The sequence below is a fragment of the Nothoprocta perdicaria genome, unplaced genomic scaffold (assembly GCF_003342845.1).
Source record: "Nothoprocta perdicaria isolate Ctin4 unplaced genomic scaffold, notPer1 scaffold_11, whole genome shotgun sequence".
In the NCBI taxonomy this organism is placed as follows: domain Eukaryota; kingdom Metazoa; phylum Chordata; class Aves; order Tinamiformes; family Tinamidae; genus Nothoprocta; species Nothoprocta perdicaria.
Window position 1 is genome coordinate 3,988,218 of NW_020454205.1, and position 24,789 is coordinate 4,013,006.

Here is a 24,789-nt window from a genome sequence, read left to right on the forward strand (position 1 = left end):
TGCAGCACAGTAACTTATGATTTTTCAGCACTGTGAAGGTATGGTTCATCTCCTGATATGTTCACTTTAGGCTCCTATGTCTCTTCTGGGAGGCTTCTATGCCTCAAATGCTTTCTATTTGAAAGCAGAAGGAAACAGATGTTTTGACGCAATATTTATTTTCTCCGTTTTCGTGTTCAGATTGAACTTGAATTGTTAAGATAAGTACAGCACTTCAGATGAACATTGCAAGCACGAGCCCATAATGGCATCAATGTCAAGTTTCTTGCTCACCTTTTAAAGAAGACATTGTCAGTTCATCTCTGAGCAGAGCTAAGCACAGTCTCCTGACATCCACTTAAAACTGCTTGTTGATATTTATTGATATTGATACTTATTGATAGAGCAGTCCTTTCTTGCACATTGTCTGTAGGTTAATTTTTCCTCAAAATTGAGCATTTTAATAAAAAAAGCTTTTTTTTCTTTTAGCACAGAAACCCTCTGATTGGGAGTTGATATTTGGTGGCAGTATTTAAACAGTCTCGTTGCTGACTCCACAGCTGCAGGATCTGTCCTCTTTATCTCTTAGAAGCTGGCCTAAATATTCCTGTGTGCTGAAGCTCGCTGCAAACATACAACTCTTCCAGCTCCTTCAGTTTGATCCAAACCAGCTACCTTAAGTAATAATTAATATTGATATTTCCTTATACCATAGGCCTGTTGTATTTCAATCACTAGATTTGCTTCGTCTATTAAGTAACTAAATTGGTTATCTTGAACTACAGGCAATTGATTTAGATGAAGGTACTAAGAAATTCTGTTTGAAGTATACAAACAATTGCCTGCCAAAGATAACACATGAAAGCTCTAATTGCCAAAGCACATTTCAGTATTAGTGGTTCTGGTATTGCTGGCCTTCTCATTGCTTATTGATTCCATTTGCTCAAGTCTTCATTCCAAGCTCCATTTTCTAAAAATCCCTAACAAACTGGGCACTCTTTCCTGCTAATCCAAATTAGAGAGCAAGTGAAGACTCTTCATACACTGGAAGTGTAACTCACCAACAAACTGGGAAGGGGATGGCTGCCTCTGCTTCTTCAGCTGCCAAAATGTTCTTGCAAATGTGAATGCTCCCGTATTTCAGGTGGGAACATAAGATATTTGCTCTAACAAGAAGAAAGATAAAAGGTTTAATGGCACTCAAAGGAGTCCAGTTAGAGGCACATTTACTGCCACTCAAGTTTGAAGATCACAGAAATGAGCAGGACCACCTTCAAAATAAATAACTGCTTGAAACAAGGGCAGAATTCGCTCCACATCTGGTCATTTTACTGTTTCTTTTGCTCTCAGGGGTGCAGGAAGGCTCCTGCTCCTCCAGCTGCAGTCAGGTACTACACTCCAAAGGGTGTCGGAGCCCAGCCAAGACCCTGCTGTAAAAGCAAAGAGGGTTTTGCTGATCCGGTGCTAGAAAGCAGTATGTTCTCCTCCCAGCCTGAAGGTAAGCAAATATGTTATTTTGGATATGGACTGGATTGCTCCCAGCCATGTCTCCTACCACTAAAAACCTGTCGGTACCTGCGTGCTCTCCTGCTAAGAGGTGACTCGTGGGATCCTCCAGAAAGGGAGAAAAGGAGCATGGAGACGAGGCAAGCGGATTCCCCAAAGGGTTCATGTTTTGTAGAATATTAAACACTGGTCCTCTGAAAATGACAAGCTTTAAGGTTTCACATCAGGCAAACTTGTGCCCTGTATCTCATAACGCCTAGATTTACATGAGATATAAAACCTAACCATTTTATATTTGCATTATTTATTACCTAACCATTTTATATTTGCATTATTTATATTTATTATTGCTCCAACCCCCAAAGTTCAGGCAAAATACTAGCTATTTAAAGTCAAAGCGATTCTTTTAACCAGATGTGGCTAATAAACTGCAGCAGGAGCCTTCTACATACTTTGCTGTATTAATAAAGACATTCTTATTTGTTTACACATAAACTAATACTGTAGCTACTACATACAAAAGAAAATGCATAATTTATTTGCATTTTTCCTTTCTCGTTTTCTGAAAAGGCTCATGAAATTTTCATGGCAGTGGTTGAAGGAACAGACTGTGTATTAAAATAATATACAAAAATGACCTTAAAGAGTATTATTAACATTGCAAAGTAAAGAACAGAGGCTTGGAGAACACCACAACGGAGGTGCCCATCATTAACTTGTCTCAAACACGGGCACTGCTACAGACTTCATTGAAATCACCCAAATATACCATCACCTCCAATATTATCCACAGAATTTTGGCTTCTTTCTGCCAGGGAGGAGCTACAAATACTTCCTTCTGCACATGCAGCAATTGCCCACCTTGCTAATCAACGCACATGCTTGAACATCTGCTCTGATGACGGCATCAAACATTTCATATCTTTCTCTGAAACACCTTAGGCAGCACTTCGTAAGTTCTTTATAAGCGCCAATGAATTTATGCTTTGGAGAAGATGCATTGAACCTTTAATATAGTTTGCACATATAATTTCTTACATTTAAAAAAAAGAGAAAGAAAAACAGGTATTTTTACTGCATCCCTGCCTGCCATCCTTTTTGCTTTCCCCAAAATAGCCAGGTTGAGTTTCTCCTGTTCCAGGTTTGTGATGGCAGGCTCCCAGCACAAGCCGCTCTCCCCATCCCAGATGTGGCTCCCTCCCTGCATGGCACCAACCACGCAGCCAACCTTTGCCAGCCTCCAGCTACACACACTCCCCCTTCTCTCTCCTAAACAGGAACAAGGGTCGGAGTTATTTTGGGAGAAAGCAGAGGAACAGCCTTTGTCAAACAAGCAAACAAAAGCCGAGCCCCAAATGACACGCGAATAGGAAGTTTTAGTTCAAATGGTTCCCATTTCACGGACTCTGTAATGGGAAGTGTCGCGTGTGACAACTAACAGATGATAACACACGCTGCTGTGCTGTGCAGCAGCCACCACACGACACACCCAGAAGGCAAGCAAGGCACCAGAGCAAACTGTTTTCCCGAGACATAATCATTTACCTGCCTTTCTTACAGAATATCAGAAAAAATGACTGGAAGAAATAATCTTTCCCAAGATCCTTCTTTTTTTGATGTATTTACTCCTTTAGTATAAACCCATATTCAGAGTTATTCTTTGCAGCTATTTTGCAGTGTACCTTTCTATAACAAGGAGCGAATTACTTAATGCAATAACTGACAACATTTAGCCCTGCATGTAACCTTCATTCTTTCCAGCACCTCTTCAATTAGAGCTGCCTATTTTCTGGAAAGGAATTCAACTCTAGAAGTGTCAAACAATTTTGCCATTTTGCTTTTGGAATTAAGCACCTGAGCAGATTATAAAACAATTACAGCTTTACAGGTTTGCATGGGACCTCTGTAAGCATAATCACCACTCGGGCACCACTGCAAGCTCCCGACGCCCATGCACCCAAACCATTAATAGATCAGCTTGATCTCAACTCGAGGGTGCCAGGCACTCACAGGGTTACTGTATGAATCATTATCTATATCGATTGTTGACAAAAATGACTAGAAAATACAGCATTATGCAAGGCTAACTTCTGAGAATTAGATAGGAGAAACAGTCTACTATAACAGCAAGGGGAAGTTAGCCATTTCTTCACCAAGTACCAGCCAAATCAACAAGGAGCAAGCGTTAATGCCTTGCTCGGGATGAGCAGGGGGGATCTAGCTGGATCAAGGGCCAACTAAGCAGGTCTGACCTCCCAGCTCCGCTGCCTGAGGCAGAAGGTCGGACATGAGCCTGTTGAGGACCGTTCCTTCCAGGCCGAGATATTCCCTGGATCTGGGACACTTGCTGATGCCACCAAGGCTGGAATTGGCACTAACAGACACAAGGATGGGAATGTAAATGCATGACAAATATTTGAAACTGATGACTGCAGAAGTGAAGAAACAACAATTTAACAACAAGGTCACTCATTCTGGGACTAAAAAAAGAAATTCCTGATGTAGCTGTGGGCTACTGAGTGAGAAGACACCTGGCACTTTCAAGCTGCAGGTACCTTCAAAATCCTGCTTCCTCACAGGGCAACATGACAGGACTTCAAAATAAAAAAACAAGGAGAAGAATCCTTCTAAGTGGAGAATTACAAAACACTTCCCTACCTATATTCAAGCTTCAAAGCCAAGGACACAGTGAGTAACTCATATTACGAAAGCAAAAATAAAACAAAACAATCAAAAAAAAAAACAACAACAACAAAAAAAACCCAACTACTAACAGCTAATTCTTGTAGGGGAGGCTATGTCAATTTTAGCTTCTAGGAGGCTATTAAAAAAGTACTTGGCGCTCTCAGCTGCAGCAGGCAAGGTAACGCCAGGAGAGAGGGCACAAACACCCTGCATGCAGCCCTGACGCCCCGAGTACAGCAAAGACGAATTCAGAGCAAAACGCCCGCAAGGAAGAATTACTGAGAGATAAATCTAACAAGTAAAATGAAAGCTAATGAGAAATTTCATCCATCAAGGGACCAGAGAGACAAAGAGGTAGACTCCAGAGGAACGGATGTGTTTTGGAAAGACAGCACGGTGCCATCGCTTGAAATAGGAGGAAACAACCGGCTCAAAGTTGATGACAGCTCCAGGAAGTGGTCTCTGCTCTCGCATGAAATTCTTTCCATTTGGGCTCCCATTTCCATAGGCATGTGCAGCAAAACCTCTCCACTCTGCTCTTACGTCAGGAAAAAAAGCATTCCAGTAGGGCACTTGTTTAGGAATGATATTCTGGGTACTCTTGGAGGGCTGTGGACGTAAGTGCTAAGGAGCATTACTGTATTGAAAGACCCACTAAAAATAATGGTATTTCATGAGACATACAAATAACAAGGTAATTCTTTTCTTCAAAGTTAATTTCTGATGCGCCTTGTTGTGCACAACTTTTATTACGCAAAGATGTGCGTTAATAAATAGCACTGAGCAACCCATTTTATATAATGGAACCTTATTTCAAATGTTATAAAAAGTAAACACTACACGAGATAGACTAGAAATATCAATTGCTGGTAGCTACCTTCAAAATCCTGCTTATTGACATGGCAACGTGACAGGGCTTCAAAAAAAAAAAAAAAAAAAGGAAGAAGAAGCCTTCCAAGGGGAGAAGTATAAAATGCTTCCTTGTCCATACTCAAACTTCAAAACATAAGGGAACTGGTGAGTACCTGATATAAAGAAAAAGGAAAAAAAAACCAAAAATAAAGCAGCTAATTCTTTGGGGTGAGGCCATGTCATTTTTAACTTCTGAGTGGCTATTAAAAAAATCTGTTCCCTTTTCCCTTCATTCAGTATCTCAGTTAGTTCAGTTCTCTCTTTTCCAAGTCTCATACTCCAAATGGTAAGCTAGAGGGGCAGATGCCTTATCTGGGAAGTTTTCCAAATTCATTAGCTCCTTGGCGCCAGTACCTTCAGGATGTCCACTGCCAGCACCGAATGCCGTGCCCAGCAAAAACCCAGCTCCTGGAGGGGCAGGATTAATGAAATGAGGCACTCGGCAGTGGCTGCTGGTCTCTTTGGTCACCACAAGCTACTAAAAACCACAGCTGCTGCCAACAGCGTGACCATGGCCAACTTCTCAGTACCTAACACTCTGAAGATCTTTCCTGAACATCTGCAGACCATTCACCACAAACAGGGCTTAAAAAATATCATGCAGATACTGCTCAGAGGGGCACAAATCCAGCGGTCCTGCTGGTGCAGAGCAACGAACACGATGCTGGGGGTGTGATCGACACCCATAGCAGTGGCCTCTCCTCGGGCCCAGAAGATGAGGGCTGAGGTGACTCCTGGTGCCTCACGTGGTGCTTGTAACCTGTGTGAAGCCTGGAGAGCCTGACACGGCCCCGGAAAGGCAGGAGGCCTGCTGGATGCCTGGGCTGTTCTCAGCTGTCATCTGAGGGCCAGGGGAGCTCCATGAGGAAGCGGGTTTTGGTATCTGTCACGCAGGCAGCAGCACGGCTCACTTCGATTTAAAGATGAATAGCGAGAGAGACCCAGGATTTTAAGCATGAAACTTCCCGTGCTGACTGCTGTGCCTTCCTTTACATCTCCACGGTTTCAGTAGAAAGCACGCCAAGCTCATACAGGCTCAACAGTCCTCACACTTCAGGCCTATCATTTCTTGCTCTTTGCATAGCACTAATGCCAGCTTTCTTGCTGGTTCACATCAAGTCATCTCCAATGACTTGATATTTAGCACAAACTCCAGTCCTTGCCCCGAGTGTAACATTCCAAGAACTCCAAAACCTCTGGTCCTAGAGCCACCTCTGCACAAGGGCAGTGCCAATTCCCTAAGCTAGGACACCAGCCTAATGCAGCTCTACTGTTTCTGCTTCCAGAGATGTCCCTATTTCTGCGTCCTTTACCACTGCTCATATAGACATATCTACCCTATCTAAAAGTTTTCCTGTCCCCGTGTCAGAATCAACCTGGAAAGTGAGACAGAGAGAAAGCTCCAAGTAAAAGCAGAAACTTTCAGCAGAGAGGAAAAAGTGGCAGTTTTGAAACAGTCACAGGAAAAAGCACCACCAGTTCTCAGCAGAAAAGAGGCAGGTGCCAAGCAGCCGACAATAGATGATTTGTGCCAACACTGCACCATTTGCTGGAGAATTTTGGCCTGCTGCAGATAAAGCCTCCACAGGCACATCTCCCCTTCAGCCCACTGCAGGCTAAACCACACTATGTATTAACCATAGCTCAAGGCAAAGACTAGCAGACTATGTGGGAAATTGATGTTTTTATTTCAGCTATTAGAGCTCTGCATTTTTATCTAATGCTATACTCTTAAAGATTTTTTAAAATATATTTTCTTGAGTTGCTTCGCTGAATTCTGCACAGAGAAGTACTCACTAATGCTGACCAGTAGAAAAAAATAGCGAATTATGAAGTGTGATCATTAAAACACACCCATGAACGTCTGTTAATATAGTAATAAGTCTTGAATCACTTCAGGAAATTAAAGAGGGGAAAAAAAAAGAAATAAAAGAGGTAGAACAAACACGGGGGTATTAGGATCTTGGCTCAAAAAATTCTTGTGCGGGGCATTATTCTTTTTTCTTCCTGTGGTCACTGTTCCCACTTGTGTATCATAAGGTTGGGTGAGAGCCCAGCAGGAAATTGCCCAGGTCACGTTAAAGAAATCTGCTGCCCCTTGGCTCCCGGAGCGAGGAGCTCACAAGGAGAGGAAAGGCTGGTGTCTTTGCAATCCCTGGATGCCAATAATCCACATGGGTAACATGTAATTCCCCTATGGCTGAGACTTGATGTAAAGGAAGCAAATCTTTCACCTCCACGGCTCACTTTGGAAGCCTGCAGGTTGGTTAGCTGCCAGACTCTGCCTTCTCCAAAAAACAGACCAGCATTACTGCCACGGGGGCTTCCCTTTCCAGGTTCATCCACTTGCAAGAAAAGAGGCATTCCTGGCACCCAGAATCACTCTCCAGCACCTTCTCTAATAAACCAAATGTCGCTGTCTTGGCAGACATTCCCCTCGCTGGACACTCGGGGGAAGAGTCTGATAGGGTTCCCATGTGCAAGAACTCCTCCCTTCCCCTTCACGTGGCGCAGGCTGGAATATCTGTTCTCTGGCCTCTTTTCAGGACACGAGCTTCCTTCACAGAGGAGCCAAGGCCATCCTTGCTGAATCCAGGGTTTACAACAGCCAGGTTACTTTTGCAGTACAGAAAATTTGCATTTGCTGAGTGAGACAGTGCAATCAAAGCTTTGGAAGCTAGCTGCCCCTGAACGCAAGCCTTTGCAGGGCCTTTTGTGCCCAAGTCTTGCAACTTCCCGTGATCACCTGGACTGAAATAAATCTTACCAAAGGTGAGTGACTGCAATTCTGTGTTACTGCAACTATGGACCTTTGGATTGCCAACTGTGCCACAATTATTCTACATGCAGAACTAATATAGGTCCTAAACCGCACACAAAGACTTTAGGAGAAACAGGGTTCTCCTACAAGTCTGCTGGAAAGGCAGATTCTTGACATTCAGCGATGAGATAACAGTGATACAGAGGATGCTCTGCTACGATTTGTAGAGGATGATTGCCTTTTTATTTATTTTTCGCTCTCTTTTTAAAGGCCCTGTTCCTGCCATCAGGGAAGTCAGGAAAGTAGTTTTACTCATTACAAATCAAAGTTTTAGGAAAACTAATGCAAACCAATGCAAGTGTGGCATTAGAACATAGTAAGGCTGCAGTTTGACAGGGCAGACTGGTTGACCTAGTGGCCAGTTGCCTGTGAAAGGCCACGTCCATGTGCTCGTGGAGCTGGTCTTATTCCACCCCAGTTTGAGGTGAAAAGCCCAGAGATGTCCACTCCGTCTCCTCCAGTGCTAGTTTTTGGATAGTTGTCTCAGCCATCTCACTCGCTAAACCCTGAGACCTGCATGAAGGATGGGAACCTGGCAGTAGAGAGTAGGAGATGACTAGGACCACATCTTGGACCACTTGCAACAGCAAGTGTTTCCTTCAACAACGTAACATCAAGCTGTCCCCTCAAGCATGGGGTTCTATCAACAACTGAGTTTCTAAGGTCCTGACGTGAAAGGGGTCACAGTGATCATCATCGCACAGCTAAATACAGCTTTCAGAAGCAAAAAAAAGGGTGTCAAGAACAGAGCTACAGCTGGTGGGTTATTGCGGGGCATAAAATGATCCCTTTCTGAGAGCAAAAGCGCCTGTTTTCCACTGAGGACAACCAGCTCACCACGCTTGCTGAGCGCGCTGCCCATGGGTACCCAGATCAGGGCGCCCATGACTCGGGAAGCCTTGCAGCACATTCCACTCAAATCCAACCACACTGCAAGTTTGGTTAGGCCAGACTGCTCACTTGAGGTGCAGGAGCTGGTAAGTGTCCAGCCTTTCTCTTCCTGAGTCAGTGAAAAAATCCAGCTCCTCATGCAGAAGCACATACGATTTGACAGGAGAAAGAGATATTGCTGTATCAGTCCCATTTTTAATAGACTTTTTAAAAATAATCAATACCTGGAATGTCCAAGTCTGAGCTTCTCTGGATGTATGAGAGAATACTAGGGCTTGACAAGAGTTCTAATTTTGTTGTCATCTCATTTCAATACACTTTCCCATCTCTGATAGGATAAAATGCATCAAGCTCCAACAGGCAAATGAAAGATTTTTTCCAATCCAACATTCCCAATTTATATTTCACACTCTAAGTACTAGATTAAACTATAAGAGCATATTTTTCAATACTACTTTAAGGATCAGCTCACAAAAGCAGGAGGCCCAGGATTAATTTTGGGGGACTTCCAGTGCTACAGGACTGCAGCTTTGCAGGTCATTACGGGGTTGCCCTGTCCCAACACTTGATCACAGCACGATTTTGGTTGTGGTACAACCTGGCAGTGCTAAACAAGCACCTCCCTGCCAGCCCATCAGCTCTAACCAGTGTATGTATGTGGTTAGAGCAGCTGCTGTCTGTAACACCAAAACCCTTATACAAGTACTTCAAAAAAGAAGTCTGCTAGGATAAGGATAGTAAATCCGTACTGGCATAGGGTACTAAGTAAGTTCATGTACCATCCCATATTCATTAAACAGGCTGTGTTCAAATAAAAGAAAAAATTAAGAAGGGATTGAATGGAAACTATGCTTTTTAATTGCTGGAAGAGCACTCTTTATAACTCACCACCACATAAGAGATTTGGAGTAACATCTTTGACTCTAGACCTTACCAGTCATAAACCTAGAAAACATTAACTCCATCAGTGACATACAGGAAAAACAGCCAAATACCTATTTTTTATTTTCCTAGATGCATGTGTCAATACAGAGTCTCAGGTAACAATTTCTTTGGAACTATATGGTCAATGAAACACTTCAGAGAAACGTAATCAAAATTTAATAAGAGATAAGTAAAGATTACCCAGAAAAACAAGTCCAAAAGGTAGTATTACAAGAATGAAAATCTTTAAACTACTCCCAACAATAAATTAGCAGATGTAATTCCACAACCTCAAGATTCAAGGCTTTGAGAGACCTGGTGTAGAAGTAGCACAGTAGACACCACTATGATACAAAAATACTTGCAATTGCTCTTCCGTCAATAAATGTTTATTCAAACCAAAATAGCACCGAGTTCCACAGTGGCTGCATTCAGGGAAAACAACCCCGCACAGCTGTCCGTGCTGCTGCAGTTCGCTTGCCTCCATGGCTCCAACTAACATACAGAGGCAGGTTGGTATCCCTGTGCTCTACTGCAGCCTGCGAAGCAGGGAACCCCTCATTCTCACCTGCAGGCATGACTGACACAGCCAGGTATTATATTATCAAAGAGAAATAAAATGAACTAAAACCCCAACCTTTTCTGCCCCTCTCCAATGCAAAGGTGAGCATCAGGCTCTGGATGCCACAGGCTTCCAAGTAGATAGATGCGTTTGGGACAGGCACTTCCCTGTGCCAGACAGCTCAGCCATTTACACAAATCTTTTTCACTGCGATGGGAATGGGTCTCGTTATTCCTGTACAAGCTCAACCAACTTTGCAAAGCTCAGCTTTAATGGCACTTCAGCAATGGGGAGGTAGGTTTGATAAAATGGTGCGATCTGCCAAGAGGAAAGGAGAGTGTCACTTCTCCGTGCACCTCTGATAAAATGGTGTTACCTGAAGATCCAAACTGTGGCACAGAAGCCAAGCTTGCTACATTTGGCACTGGTTTCATTCTGTCCAAACAGTTCTAGCAGCACCAAGGAACCGAGGACTTCTTCGGTCCTTGCTTTGCTCCTGGTTCTCACCAGTAACCCCAAGAAAATCCTACAGCTTGGTCCACTGCCCTTTCCATGCCCTATCCCAGTGGGACACACACAACCCTGCAACAAGCCTCCTTCTCAACCTTGCAGGATAAACCTATATTTTAACGTCTTCTTTCCTTGAATGCTGATCCTACCTAAAGGCTTACCCGTAAACAGTTAATCAGGCTGTTACCAGCAGTGATAATAAGGGACACAGTTACTCCAGAATCAACCCTTAAACTACCCCAGTGGACCTTTTCCTGCCCAGGAATTGTCCCCAACTAACTGTCCCTCACTGGAACCCTAAAGAATTAACTCAAAGCAGCTAAGAGCTCAACCAGAGCATCAGAACTACCCCTTTCCCATTCAATCCTGCCACTGCCAATCCATAACCCAGCCCCACGTGTCTCATAGCAGCCAGCAAGAAAATAATATCTTCAGCTCATCTGCTCGCAAAACCATCTCCAAACATAACCCCAGCCAAAAGCAAAGTCTAGTGACATTAAAATAAAAATAGGAAAGCTTTTTTGCCCATTTTGCTAATTAATATGTCAGAGCTCATAAAGAAAAACTCATCAGTTTTTCTCCAGCACTGCATCATCTGAAAGAGCTGTGTCAGCAGAGACCTCAGCAGACAGTCAATACATATTAGAAGTGTTCTGAGCAGTAAATCAGAAGAAAAGAATGAATTTCAGGGGAAAAAAATATAAAAATAACTGCAAAAAATTTAATGCTTGATTTCAATAGCCGATCTAAACCTGGTTACAGCTGATGTAAAATAGACTTTGTTTCCCAAGGAAGGGTATCCTCCTAGCTCTCCTGTAATTGCTTTTCTAAAAAGCGAAGACTTCATAAAGAACTGAGCTAGTGCTCCCCGATTCTCCGGCCTGTCCGATTTTCAGGCCCCTTGTCTGCCTCGAGATAGAGGCACCACGTGTCTAGTTCTTCATTCCCATGCCGGGGAGGGAGGCTGGGGAAGGCGGGCGCTGCCCGGCCATGCCCACGGGGAGCGCGGAGGTGGGAAGTGGCTCCGTGCTGGGAGCTCATGCGCCAGGGAGGCTGCCGGGCCCAGCTGTGCTCCGGCTTCCGCAGGCAAGGGCCGCGGCACCGCGGCGCTCTCGCCAGCAGCAGCGCTGGGGACATCTGCGACGCCGGGGACGCAGCTGAGCTCTGCACCAGCCCCCGTCCTCTGCAAGGACGGGCCTGCGACGAGAAGTGACACGGACAGATGCTCTCCTCTCGTGCTGCTGTGAGGGTGAAACACAGAAACCTTTCTCCGGCCACCTTCCAGAGGCTTCCATGCCTACAGTTCATGGCAACTCCAAACCAAACCTATTTTTTTAAAGGGAAGGAATGGAACTTTTGCTTGGGGATATAATCTCTCTCGTATGAGGAAAGACTAAGTGAGCAGGGCCTGTTTAGCCTGGAGAAGAGAAGGCTGAGAGGGGACCTGATCAATATGTATAAACACCTGAAGGATGCATGTAGGGAGGAAGGGGCCAAGCTCTTCTCAGTGGTGGCCAGTGATAGGACAAGGGGTGATGGGTACAAGTTGAAACACAGGAAGATCCATCTCCATGTGAGGAAGAACTTCTTTAGTGTAAGAGTCACAGAGCCCTGGCACAGGCTGCCCAGGGAGGTTGTGGAGGCTCCTTCTCTGGAGGTCTTCAAAACCCACCTGGATGCCACCCCGTGCCACATGCTCCTGGTGTCCCTGCTGGAGCAGGGGTTGGACTAGATGATCTCTAGAGGTCCCTTCCAACCTCAACCATTCTGTGATTCTATGACTCTATAATGACAGAAAGATGGGGCTACAGCTAGAGATCCTTCTAACACCTTAGTGTTCAGCTGAACTGTGATAAGAATGTTCCAAATTTCTCTTCTTTGAAATGAATACCTGTCACCACTCCTGTTGCTCCTCAGTGACATGCAGATGAGCGCGATTCGGTAGCTATGCCGAACACTGAGCTAAATGCTAGAAGAGCCACTGCCCCAGAAGAAAGAGAAAGGATATTTCCCCAGAGAAAATTATTCAACTGTGTATTTCAAAGAACAAGTCATGTTGAAGGAGAGAAGGGATAATTGCATTGATTGTCAGTAGGTGATAATTAATTCTGTAGAGAAATATGTTTAATTTCCTGAAGTCTAGAATAGGGTGGAAACTCTTCTTTCTGTAATGAGAAAATAACAGTGTTTTGCTCCCAGCAGAAGAGACTGCCATGTCTCCCTTAACACATTCCTATAAAAGGTGCTGAGAGGAGAAAGCAACACAATGGAAGAGGCTAAAACAAGAGTTCTCTGATATAACAGAACGTCAGCAAGATGAGGATATGATAAATAATTCCATAAAGTATATAGCATAAGGGACCAGAGACAAAACTTAACTCTCTTGAACAAACCTTTAAAATAAATACTTGAATGGAGCAGTAAGAAACCTGAAACAGCAGCTTGATTTCTCTTACACAGGTTGAGGAAATATTAATGTACTCGAGAACATGGATAATAAGAAAATAAAACAAAACCACCTCACAAAAAAATTCCACCCTTTGAGTAGTATTTAGAGTAGATGGAACAAAAAAAGTCATTTTTACTCTAATGTTCTCAGAAGCAGCTGAGTCCATACTCTTCTCAATTCCAGAAGAAACAAACAAAACCCTCAACCCACTGGATCTTTGTATTTGTCCTTAGGTAATCTCTTGACCACATAATTTCCATTTCTGATATATGAAAATAGCTGTCAGCCACCCAATAAGAGGTCTACAAAGGATAAAACAAACAACCTTATGTTCAAGTAGGCATAGCTCCCCGTTTTCATATATGACTTTTAGCTGTCTTTAAATAAAAAAAAAAATGAAATAAAGCTTCTCCGGAATCTAGAGAAGTGTGTGGAGGAACAAACAAAAGTGCTGCTAAATTACAATATGAAGTTGATTATATATGCAACAACTGATTGCCAAGGAGTTGATGATCTCACCAAGTTTCCTTCCAATATTCTTGGAGAGGAGTGACGTTCACCAATCTTTGGAAAACTGACAGATACTGCAAGGTTTGTAATTATTTTTCAGCAGAGAAACAAACCCAAACCCCACACAACCCAGGTGCAGCATACTCAGCTTTTGCTAGGTGACAAGCTCATGTCCTGGCTGCTTTCACATCCCAAAGACAAAGTTGAAAGCAGCTCATCTTCCCAGGAGTGATAATGTTACAAGACATATGAACTACCTCTCGATTCAGAAAGAGAATACAAGAGGTTCACAGACTTAGGAAAGAAGCCAGAAGAATTTTAAAAGAATTTGTCTACTTTAAGTTCAGGAAAAGGTCTTCAGATAAGGAAAATCCACACCAAAGCGCTACAAGATAACAGAACTAAAGAGAACACCCAGCTGTACAGAGCGAGAATACCAGAAACTATCAGAAACCTGGTAGTTCACCTTTCTTTACTCGCATTCAGCTTTTTAGTTCTATCAAAAGGTGGTAAAAGGCAACATGCAATGACAAAACAAGAAACAGACTGGGATTTCACAGTTTTCTAACACAGGTTATGAAAATTTATGGAATAGGTGGAGTTTACTAAAAACCTTTCTAGGTTTCTTAAGTCAGCTCTGGTTTGTCAAAAGTTACCATCTCTACTGTGACATTTTCTCAGAAGTTCTTACACTATCAGAGCTGCAAGTTGCCCAGTACCACGGTGAGGTTTGTTTGCACAACTTCTTTAACAAGTAGATGCAGCAATGATGGTAGTGCTGAGAAATACAAATTTTTGTTGCTATGGACTAAAAAGTTTAGGAACTTTTTTGAGCTACTGCATTGAAAGCAAAATCTTGTATGGGTAAAATACAACGTCCTAGCTTTTTATAGTATTGTCTTTCATACCTCTGACAATGAAAGTGGAACTCAGAGCAGAAAGAAAAATATATTTTTTGATTTTACATCGTTTAAGCTTGCACGCTACATAAGGTCTTGCACATTCTCCCTCTCACTTCAACTCTCATCTTTAATTTCTAACAGTTATATTAAAACAAAAACAACCCCCCCCATCTCTTTCTGCAAATGACTCAGCTGCATGCACTGCCAAGCAAAAGCCAGCCCCAATCCAGCCCCGGGGAAGCTGGAAGCACAGCATGCAAAGCAATGCCTTAATTTGCAATGCTTTTAGTCACCACAGTTTCTGGAAGCTGGTTCCATTTCCAGCCCATACTGCTTTCAAGTGACTTGCTCTTTCTGCAAACAGAAGAAGAGCTTACCTGATGTGCGTCCAGCCAATGAACTAACTTTGCTTTCATCTGCCACTGGGGAATAAAAGAAGAGACACAAAGATCAGAAATTCATTTAAATTCATAAGCCTTTGAAACACTGTCAAATTATTTCAGACACACAGTGTCCTAAATCTTAAAGTTATAATCGTTTGTAGGAGGCCTTTTTTCTCTAATCCATCTGGGGTGCTTCAAAGCCCCAATACCTGAATCAAAGTCCAGCGGAATCAATAAAAGGACTTCCAGCAGTCCTCGAGGGTTACAGAGCAGGACCTCGGCACTTACACACTCAAAACGGAGTTGTCAGAAGAGCAATTGCATTTGTAAATAACTCATCTTGCCAGACAAATCACAGGGCATAGGAGAGTTGTAACGTTTCCAGTTCAAAGGCCTCAGTTGGCAAAAAAGAAGCCAGATGTGGAAGCCTTCCCATCTGCAAGACATCTCCCTGAGTCACAGGGCTCTCTGCAGACAGCGAGGGCTCCCAAAAGATGCTCCCTCTGATTTTTTATGGTATGATTTTGTGTGTAAGCTCGACCTCTGAAGTACTTCACAACATCTTACAGAGAAAGAGGTGTACAGTGTTAATAGCACAGGCAGATAGGCCAATGAAGGAGCTACTTCTGAATATAACAAAAATGGTAATTTTTCTTAATAACTGTACTTCAGTTTACTATCACATATCTTAAGAAAATAATTAAAACTCTTTCCCAGAGGGCTGAGTGGAAGAACCAATCACCATTTCTTAAAATTAATTCTATGCAAAGAAACAGTGTTAACGTAGTGTGAGCAATGATAAAAAAAAAAAAAAAAAAGGACTGGAAACGAATACTGGGGTCGAAAGCTTCTTCCTCGTTCTCCCTGCTCCATCACTCCCCTGTGTTACACCTTAACACGTGACCTCAGGCAGCCTTCTGCAGAAATACTGCAAAACAAAGCAGTGTTGCAGTTGGTCAAAATCAAAAGTCCAACTAAAATGCAAGGTGGTTTTGTACTATTCATCCTTTAACCCTTTTTTCTAGGCTTTTGCAGTCCCTGGAGATGATGAGAGCTGGTTAACTGATCCCATAACTCAAAATGACAGGGAAATAATTTGTTACAAAGACAGTTCAAGCTCTTTTCCCTCCTCCCTCTCCCCTAAATCTACTTCTAAGCAGAAAAAATACCATGCTAAACTTTAGTCCCGAAGGTTAATGTTTTGACAAGTTATGATTGTGTGAAAACAAGGGATTATAATGAAAACTGATTTGCAACCTTAATTATAGTAGTCAGTAATGGCAACTGCTATAATATATGGTAATTACTTGAAGAAGGTTATGTTACAGTATATAGGAGTTTTAAAAAAAGATAGCAAGGTTCATAGCATTTTTAAAAACTATGCTGATGACTGGGCTTGCCTGAGACTAAGTTTTCCAGTATTAAAAATGATAATTCCATTTGACTTAATCATACTTTACACACCAGCTACACACACCAAAATTAGATTTTAATACTGGAGGGAAAATGGCACGGTAAAATGATTAGAAAATGAAAAATAACCTTATCGGAATACAAAGTAAGCATTATGAGTTTGAACACACCCCAAGAAAGAAATGCAGAAGTTCCAGCTTGATGGCAAAGTTAGGGGCCCGCATTTCTCCTCCCTGCCATCACCAGGCCCAAATGCAGTCAGTGGAAGGAGAGGGGCAATTCCTGCTTCATGGAGAAGAAAAAGTAGGAATGGCCACAGGAGACGACCGCTCCTTTCCCTCAGTTACCTCCTCCTTGCCAAGGATGGGAGCTTCGTGGCAGAACATTCGTGCAGGAAGGGCGCAGGATGCCTCCCTCTGCAAAGCACTGCTCGAAAACAGTGTCAGTCAGCAGGTGATTCCGTTACGACAAAAATGGTATTTACTGGATATCTTGCATTTTTAGCTTTTTAAACAAAAAATTCTGCTACAAAGCGTTAATCAGTAGGAACCAATTGGATTTTTTTTTTCTAAGATGCAATTGATGTTGCTTTATCTATGCAGAAAGGCATCTGAAGGGTTTTAACCTGGGAAAAAATATCCTCTGCCCTTAAAACTCAACTAAAAAGAATTACAATTATTTTTATATTGCAACATCAAAAAGTAATTACATTGCAACTAACTATGAAAAATTGCAGCTCAAGAGGATCACACTGGGGAACACTCAAAGCTAGACTGGAATACATCAGGAAAGCGTTTACTGTACAAAATTTTAACTGCAGATATTTTTAATGGGTACACTATGAAATATGTTCTTGAGGTGGAATTGCTAAATGCAATACATTTCAAGAGGACAACAACAACAAAAAGCCGCCACATAATTTAGGGGCAGTATCCATAAAACTCGAGCAAACTGGGAAGGATCAATGCAAAGGAGCACACATGGAAGAAGAAAAATAAAAGATTTATTTTTATTTATTAAAAGTTAAACAAATACTTCACATATGAGATGTGCCCAGACACCCAGGACATGTTACTTCATGAAGCAAGCAGGGTTTCCTAGAATAACACATGCTAGATCTTCCAAAGTAACATTTAATTTAGGAACTGCATTTTCACCAGAGAAGCCAATTATCTGTTCATTATCAGCACTTGAATTAATTGCCGAAATAAAAGTTCTGCAGCTACTTAATAAGAGCAAGGACATTTGGGAAGCTAGCAAGACCACTGATTATGAAAGACAGAATATGAAACTATACCAACCTCTCCAGCTGAAAGCAAACAGCTGATACTCCCCTTTTTACTATGCCACCAACCATAACAAAAAGTAAAAACAAACAACAGAAACTCCCTCTACAGTGTGAATACTCACATGTATAGATTTTTCTATGGCAATATATCAGAGTGCTGCTTTGCTTTAAGAATCTAAGAAATATACAGCAATAGTAACCCCCAGGTAACCATAATGCATCCATAGTCCTTCCATGTAGTTTTTTTAATGTGATTTCCTGATTTTTTGTTTTGATTCCTAAGCCCGACTCCAGACAACCAAGGCAGGTATTTTATTTCAATTGCTTGCTTTTCCACGGATTAGCACATAGGGATTTTCTGCACCAGCTCAGAAAGCATTTGTGTTCTCTAAATACAGCCCAAGTTTTGTTAAAGGTCAATAAACCAGTTCCCAACTATTGTTCAGAGAAGCACAAATCAATACTGCTGCCAATAGGAATAACCACGTTCCCTCCTTTTTTTCTTCCCATTTCCATCTGTGCACCATTACACTACTTCTTTCCCCCCAAACAAGGTGTTACTATTATACATCAGATACAGGGTACTAGTATACAAACTGATGCCCCTTTTTTAAATGATTAGCTTTGCACACTGGTCCGCAGCTCCTTAAAATCTCCTGTGTGTGTGAAAGCCAGTGTTACATTGCTGGACAAAGTGCCACTTGCTTTTGAGGACCAACCACGGGGCTGTACTTAGAAAAGCATCAAGCTGATTAAAATCACAATGAGAGAGAGATAAGGAGGAGACAGCCAAAACCACCGAGAAGTTTCCTGGAAAAGAAATCTTCCAAGAGCATCACTGCCTGCAGGAAGCTCAATATAAAGCTTAATATAAACTTAATGAATTAGCAAGGGCTGTATTCCCGTACCACATACACAAGGGAGGTTTAAATACTTTTTAGAATCCACGTTAGCTTCTGCGGTACAAACACATGAAAATAAAGCAAGGCAACAAACTGGCCACTGGTTTCCAGCTGGATTGCATCCTCCCGCAGCCCTCTCAGCATAATGAAGGCACAGCATCAGCCATTAATTTCAGTCAATGATAGTGTCAATGACATAATTCTCCTGCAGCTTTTATTTGCTCGCTGAAGTGTTTCCCCATCTAGGAGTGGCATAAATTACTCACAGAGATTGTGTCAAACGCTGGCTCACCGCTAGCGCCTGGAAACACCGCTAGCTGTGCTTGCTTTTCCCTGGAGCCCTCTGTACAAGGACCACAAACTTATATAGGAAAATTTGCAGGAGTAATAAGCTGGGCACCAGTCGGAATAAGCTTTGAGCAGCGGCCGTGCCTGGGCTCGCGCCCGCCGTTGCTGCTAGGTGCTGTTGAAGGAGCCCAATAGTGAATGTCCGTCGGTCACATCTACGGCTGAGCAAAGCTCCTCTCTCAGCAGGCAACAGCCCCGTTTTACCATTTTGGAGCCACTACCATATAAACGGCTGCCCTTTCTTCCAAGGCCCAACAACTCCTCATTCCAACCCTGCTAACAGAGGCCATCCCCTCCTCCTTCCCGCTTGCGCTGCCGTCTCCAGTTCCGCTGCGGCGGATCCCGCTGCCCTGCCAGGCTCCCCGGCACGTCACCAACACCCCTACACGGCTCCCCAGCCCCAGCCACGAGCTCCTCATCTCATCTGTCAGCCGCGGCCTGAAAACGCCCAGAGGGAACAGATTTTCAAACAAAGTGCTCTTAAAACGGCCTCCAAATTGAGACTTCATTATCACCTGTACTTCCTCATAGCAGCTATATGTTAACATAATTACTATTTTCTTCCCCTTACACGTTAATAGTCGAAGTGCATTAACAGATCAGCTCGCCTCACCTTTGCTCAAGCAGGAGCTACCACCTCACCTACGTGGTACTCTCTTCTCTGATCATCATCGCAGCTTGGCTGTCTGCTCCACCACACGCTGCCTGGAATACTAAGAGATTTCTACAAAATCCATTGGAAAAGTTGACATTTCTGCCAGGACACTTTTCGTTTAAAAACTCCTTCTCGTCAATGGTCTATTTTCCAAATAACTGCTGTAAGTCAGAAGCTTTAAAAAGAATATTTGAATACCGAGATATCTTTTTAGTCTTCTCATCAATGCTCTAATGAACTTAACCAGCTTCTGAATATGGTTTTAAAGCTGTTTTCAACCAAAAGCAACCGAAAAAGACATACCAGAGTCAACAAAGCAATGATTTTTAGACACCAAACAGCTTTATGTCCTGCTAACACCATTAACACTCTTTAGGGACTCTCCCAAAATAGATTAATTTCTCTTAATCGCATCTGTATTGAAACACTGTTCAAACTGAAGTGCAATTTCCATTAGCTCTGGCCCTCCTTTGGTTCCCTTTTGAGATATTTATGCCAATATCCAGAATTATGCTCAGAACAGGGATAATCTGCTTCAGAACAAACCAAAGAGGTAACAGCAAACAGCATCCTGACTGCACCTTCATCTCCTCCTGTAAAGACAGTTTTCTGTTTGCTTTGAGGTGCCTTTCCATGTAATGCATCCCCTAAGCAAAGGGCTGAGCAGCTGGTTACACACTGCCTGCCTCGCACAACACACCATACCTTACATCTTAACACATTCACTTGATAATTATTCCTAAATACATACACAAAATTGGCTGATATCTCTACTAAACATGCCCCTGGGTAAAGGGACCATCTAATGATGCTTTAGCAAATAAAATTTCACTCGCTCTTAGAACGAAGTAAAAGGACAGCTCCATTTCTTCAGGCTACGGAGCTCAATCAGTTAAGATCTGTGGATTTTTGTTTTAATGGAGAAAGGAAGGGGGAGCTGAGCAATACCTTGGGCAAGTGGTCATGGGTTGTTATACCAACATCCTTAAATGTAAATCTGCATAGTACTTTGCTTGAATTGATATACTACAAGATTGCTACACACTCACCAGATTCAATTTTATGTAGCTTCAGGTTAAAACAAGCCACACTTCCAGGTTTTGAATACACTTCCCATGACTGTGGTTTTTATAGTACATTTATGCATAGCCTAAATCTGTCCTAAAACACACACAGATTTATGGAAAAATAAGGGTGCTGGAGATTAATAATAAAACACCTTTCCCCACCCTTTCTTATTTTTAGAGTACATTGATTTTCACCTTCAAATAAAACCCACAGAAATCCCTATTTCCATTCATCACTACAAAAATAGCCTTTTAAAATACAGTCTAAAGAAAGAAGAAAAATTAGTGAGCATGGATTTTGATGAATTATTATATAGAAGCTACTTTCTATTACTGTGCTAATGTATAGAAAAATGTGCATATATTGAAGGTCATTAAGGGAATGGATAAAATCATCTCTTCAATGACTTGTAGAGAAGCCATCGATTTCTTCTTATTCCTTTTGCTAATCTATCATTACTTTTCAGGAAGCATATCACTTATTTGTGAAGTAGGAAGGCTCAACACATTCGCTTCTACTGTTTCTGCTTTTCCCCCCTCATTTTAACACTATGCTATAAGCACAGGGCAAGCAGTGTGAATCCAATCAGTGCACTCCAAGGCAGACTTGGGCTGCCCTGCATGAACTCTTGAAAGCAAAGTATAAAGGGATGTTTTTCTACTAATATACTGAGCACTATTATTCCTAGGTTGCACCCACACTTGCCTAGCTAGACGCAGAGACACCTGACACATGATTATGGCACTTGCATGACAGCCTGAAGCCCAGGCTACACAAAGAGGAACTGTGGGTCCCAATCTCTGGTCCTGCCTGGCTGCCCATCCAATAACACAGAAACACACCAAGAATCAATAAACCAAACCATATATTACTACTGGCAAGTAACCTACAAATTTGCTGCATGTGCCAAGTTCCTATCATTGCAAGATTTACTTTAAAGAGTGACAAAGATAAATTAATGCTACATGTTAGCGTTACTGCACACTATTTGATCAACCTGCCTTATTTCCTGATATTTCCTGATATTAAGAACAGTAATCTATAACAATAATAATAATTTCATAAAAACAAATCAATGTGAAACAAAACACCCGGAGGTTTCTGGGCCTACGATATACAGAATTGAAAAGGGGAACATCAATTTTAAAACAGGTTTACATTCTTAATCAATGAAATTATAGGCTTCTTGTGTATATACACCAAGCATTCCAATGTAAGTTCATTAGCTCCCTAAACTCCCAAGTGTCTGCCAGCTGCAGTAATACCTGGATTCTCTGGTCTCTCACGTCCTACATTTTCTGTTATCTGCACTTCCCATTTTGTAATTCAGACATTTTGTTCTCAAATGAATGCAATGATTGAATTATATATACATGTCTCAAAGTAGACGGTTTTCATTTCGTTCTGATGCTCTGTGTTACACTAATCCTTTGGTCTACAGAGTTGAGGTCCACGAAGACCTATATGTCTTTTGGGCCCTGGAACCTGAAAGACTAGTTGCATCTTTCCATACATGTTTTCCTACTACAGCCAAGTTACAGGTAAACACACGTTATTCTGCAGTCAGTTAAAGGACAAAAACCCTTGTCTTTTTACCAACAAATAACCAGCAATCCTGTTAAGAAAATCATTACTTGAGCATGTGTCCTTATAGAGTCTAGATAAGGATGAATGAAATTAAAAGGCCAGAACATAACTGATGGGTGCAGTTGTCTTGTGTATTACCTCACCACATATGAGGCATTTTCAACAGCAACTTTCTATCAGAAGCAGCTCTTTTACATTCCCAAAGCATCCCTTGTAGGCGTGTGTGTGGAGCAAGTGCAGATGATTTATACTGATTTGAATCTTAGAATACAAATGACCACAGACCAGGACAAAAAAATGCAGGAGGTACCTGGTGGTTTTGGATACGTTCTCAACAGTATCCCCATTACCTAGTTTGCACTGCCACTTGACAGCCTTTTTTGACTTCTGTGGGAATTGTAAATGAACCTTCCTGAATAACACTTGGAAGCTGAAGTTTATTCTCTCTGGCAGTTTATGTAAGGTGTTTTATGATTCAACTTCACTTCTATAACCTCATTCCACTGCTGAACATCTACAGTATTTCCCTTCTAAAATGCATTCTAGAAAAATTGGTGGGTTCTTCCTTGTCAAAGGAATGGGGCAGAAGCCAAACGAATTAATTTCTGTACGGGTCCTTCAGTAGCTTTAACATTCAAGTTTTATCTGCCTTAAAAAGTTTCCTATAGGGATTTTATCCATTCTTGTCACACATTGACAACTGTTTTGACATTCCTCGCACTCCACACATACATTTATGGTACATAAAAACAACATTACCTTAACAAGACAATAAAAATTAACTGTACAAAGAAGCAAAGACCTTTGTTTCTAGACCAAATCTACAAGTTTTCATGAGAAAAGGAAAATAATGAAGTACCAACAAAAAGGCATCTTGAGGCTATGCAAGAAGCTACTCTTTTTCTATGTGCTGTATTTATAGTCTGGTCCAACAAAACATAAATCTATGATTAAAGACATCTTAACAACGGCTCTCAATGACTGCATCAACACTTGAACTCGAAAAACCCAGATAAAGGATGAGTGGTGCCACAAAGACCTAAGAACTAAAAGAAAAGGTAAAACCTATTTGGTTTCTGATTCTTTGAGGCTTAAGAGCCTTGTGTATTTTCCCTTTACTGTTTTTCCCCTGTACTACCATTAAAACGTGACTCAGATTTCATCTGCAATAACCTGTCAATCTTCCACCCACAAATACTTTGGCAACACTGAAAGAACCATTTACTCTCAGTTCCATCCACCCTGCACGATTTCCTGCACAGCTTTGCTGGGTAGGGGACCTTATCCCTCTTCAAGCATTTATAAAGATCTGTTGTGGGTCTCCGATTGCCTGTGTTTGTTACTGTCAATGAGCAAATACACAGCTTGTTGTAAGAAAGTTAGCCTTTGTGCAGTGTAGCTTTCCAATCATTCATGTCCCACATTTGTGTTCTTCAGGAAAATGACTTTTGTGGTGCTGCTTTGCAGTGTTTTCGTCATACAAAAATTGTAGCAATTCTGTTTTTGTTTTCTGCTCTGTTAAGATATCAATGCAATGGATAGAATAGCCTTTAAGAAAGAAAATAAAGCTTTCTTCAGCTTCAATGAGAAGGACACTTGCAATTAGACGCTACAGGAGGCAGACCATTGTCCCCATCCCTGCAGCTCCTCTGCAGAACTTGCTCCCTGATGTCTATGTGGAAGAAACAAAAGCAGGAAGCAGAGATGGTGCAGATGCGCTGAGGCTAAAAAGCTGACCTATGTGTCACCCCACCCCTCTTACCCAGATCCATGCTTTTTGAGGCTTTCAGATTAATTGATTCAGACTGCTTGGCTGGTGTCAGAGATCTGAAGTTGATGTGCTGATCTGCTAAATACACTGCTGAATTTATGATGGGGCTGCAAGAGGAAAAAACACAAAAACATGTAAAATATTTAGGCACCAGCTCAAAACATAAGTGAACTAATTAAAACATGCACAGTGTACATGTGCTTCCTCCTACAGTTGTTAGCAGCCATGCATTTTAAAACCGTCACTGATCCTCAAGTTTCTTTGGTGAGATTTAACACCTCTACTCACTTGTTTTTTATTATATATGCAAATACAAATTCCTAGTGATAATTGCTGCTTTTACACAATTAATATTTTATTTAGCAGAAAAAAAGAGAATCATACTCAGTGCCTGCAATTTGCTTTTTGCCTATTACTAGTTCCATTTAACCACTGCATTTCCAAATCACAGGCTGCAAAAGGGTGAAGAAAACAGAGACAAGGCTCCTGCTTAGGCAAAGGTCTAAACATTTCAAAATTCCTCGAGTAAAATTCAAAACAACTTTCATCAGTGAGTTAAAAAACCTCATTGCACTGCACTTGAAATCTTCCATCTCTATTGAATTAGCAATATACATTATCTTAAAAATATTTTAAAAAGAAAAGCCAGCTTTTTAGAGCTCTTCTATCACAAGCTTTTACTGTGTCAAAACATTTCCCCCATTTTTTTTTTTTTTTTTTTTT

At 41.8% G+C, this 24,789-nt stretch overlaps 1 protein-coding gene across 1 annotated transcript in view; it reads right to left on the reverse strand.

The window, feature by feature from the left end:
- The window catches only part of PARD3B (par-3 family cell polarity regulator beta), a 343,703-nt gene that overhangs the window by 125,795 nt on the left and 193,119 nt on the right, over positions 1-24,789 (reverse strand). Inside the window, exons 15-16 of the mRNA XM_026048404.1 lie at positions 24,058-24,173; positions 15,029-15,073 (exon numbers count right to left, since the gene is read on the reverse strand). Of these exons, the coding sequence (XP_025904189.1) occupies positions 15,029-15,073; positions 24,058-24,173 (161 nt within the window). The remainder of the gene's footprint in view (positions 1-15,028; positions 15,074-24,057; positions 24,174-24,789) is intronic.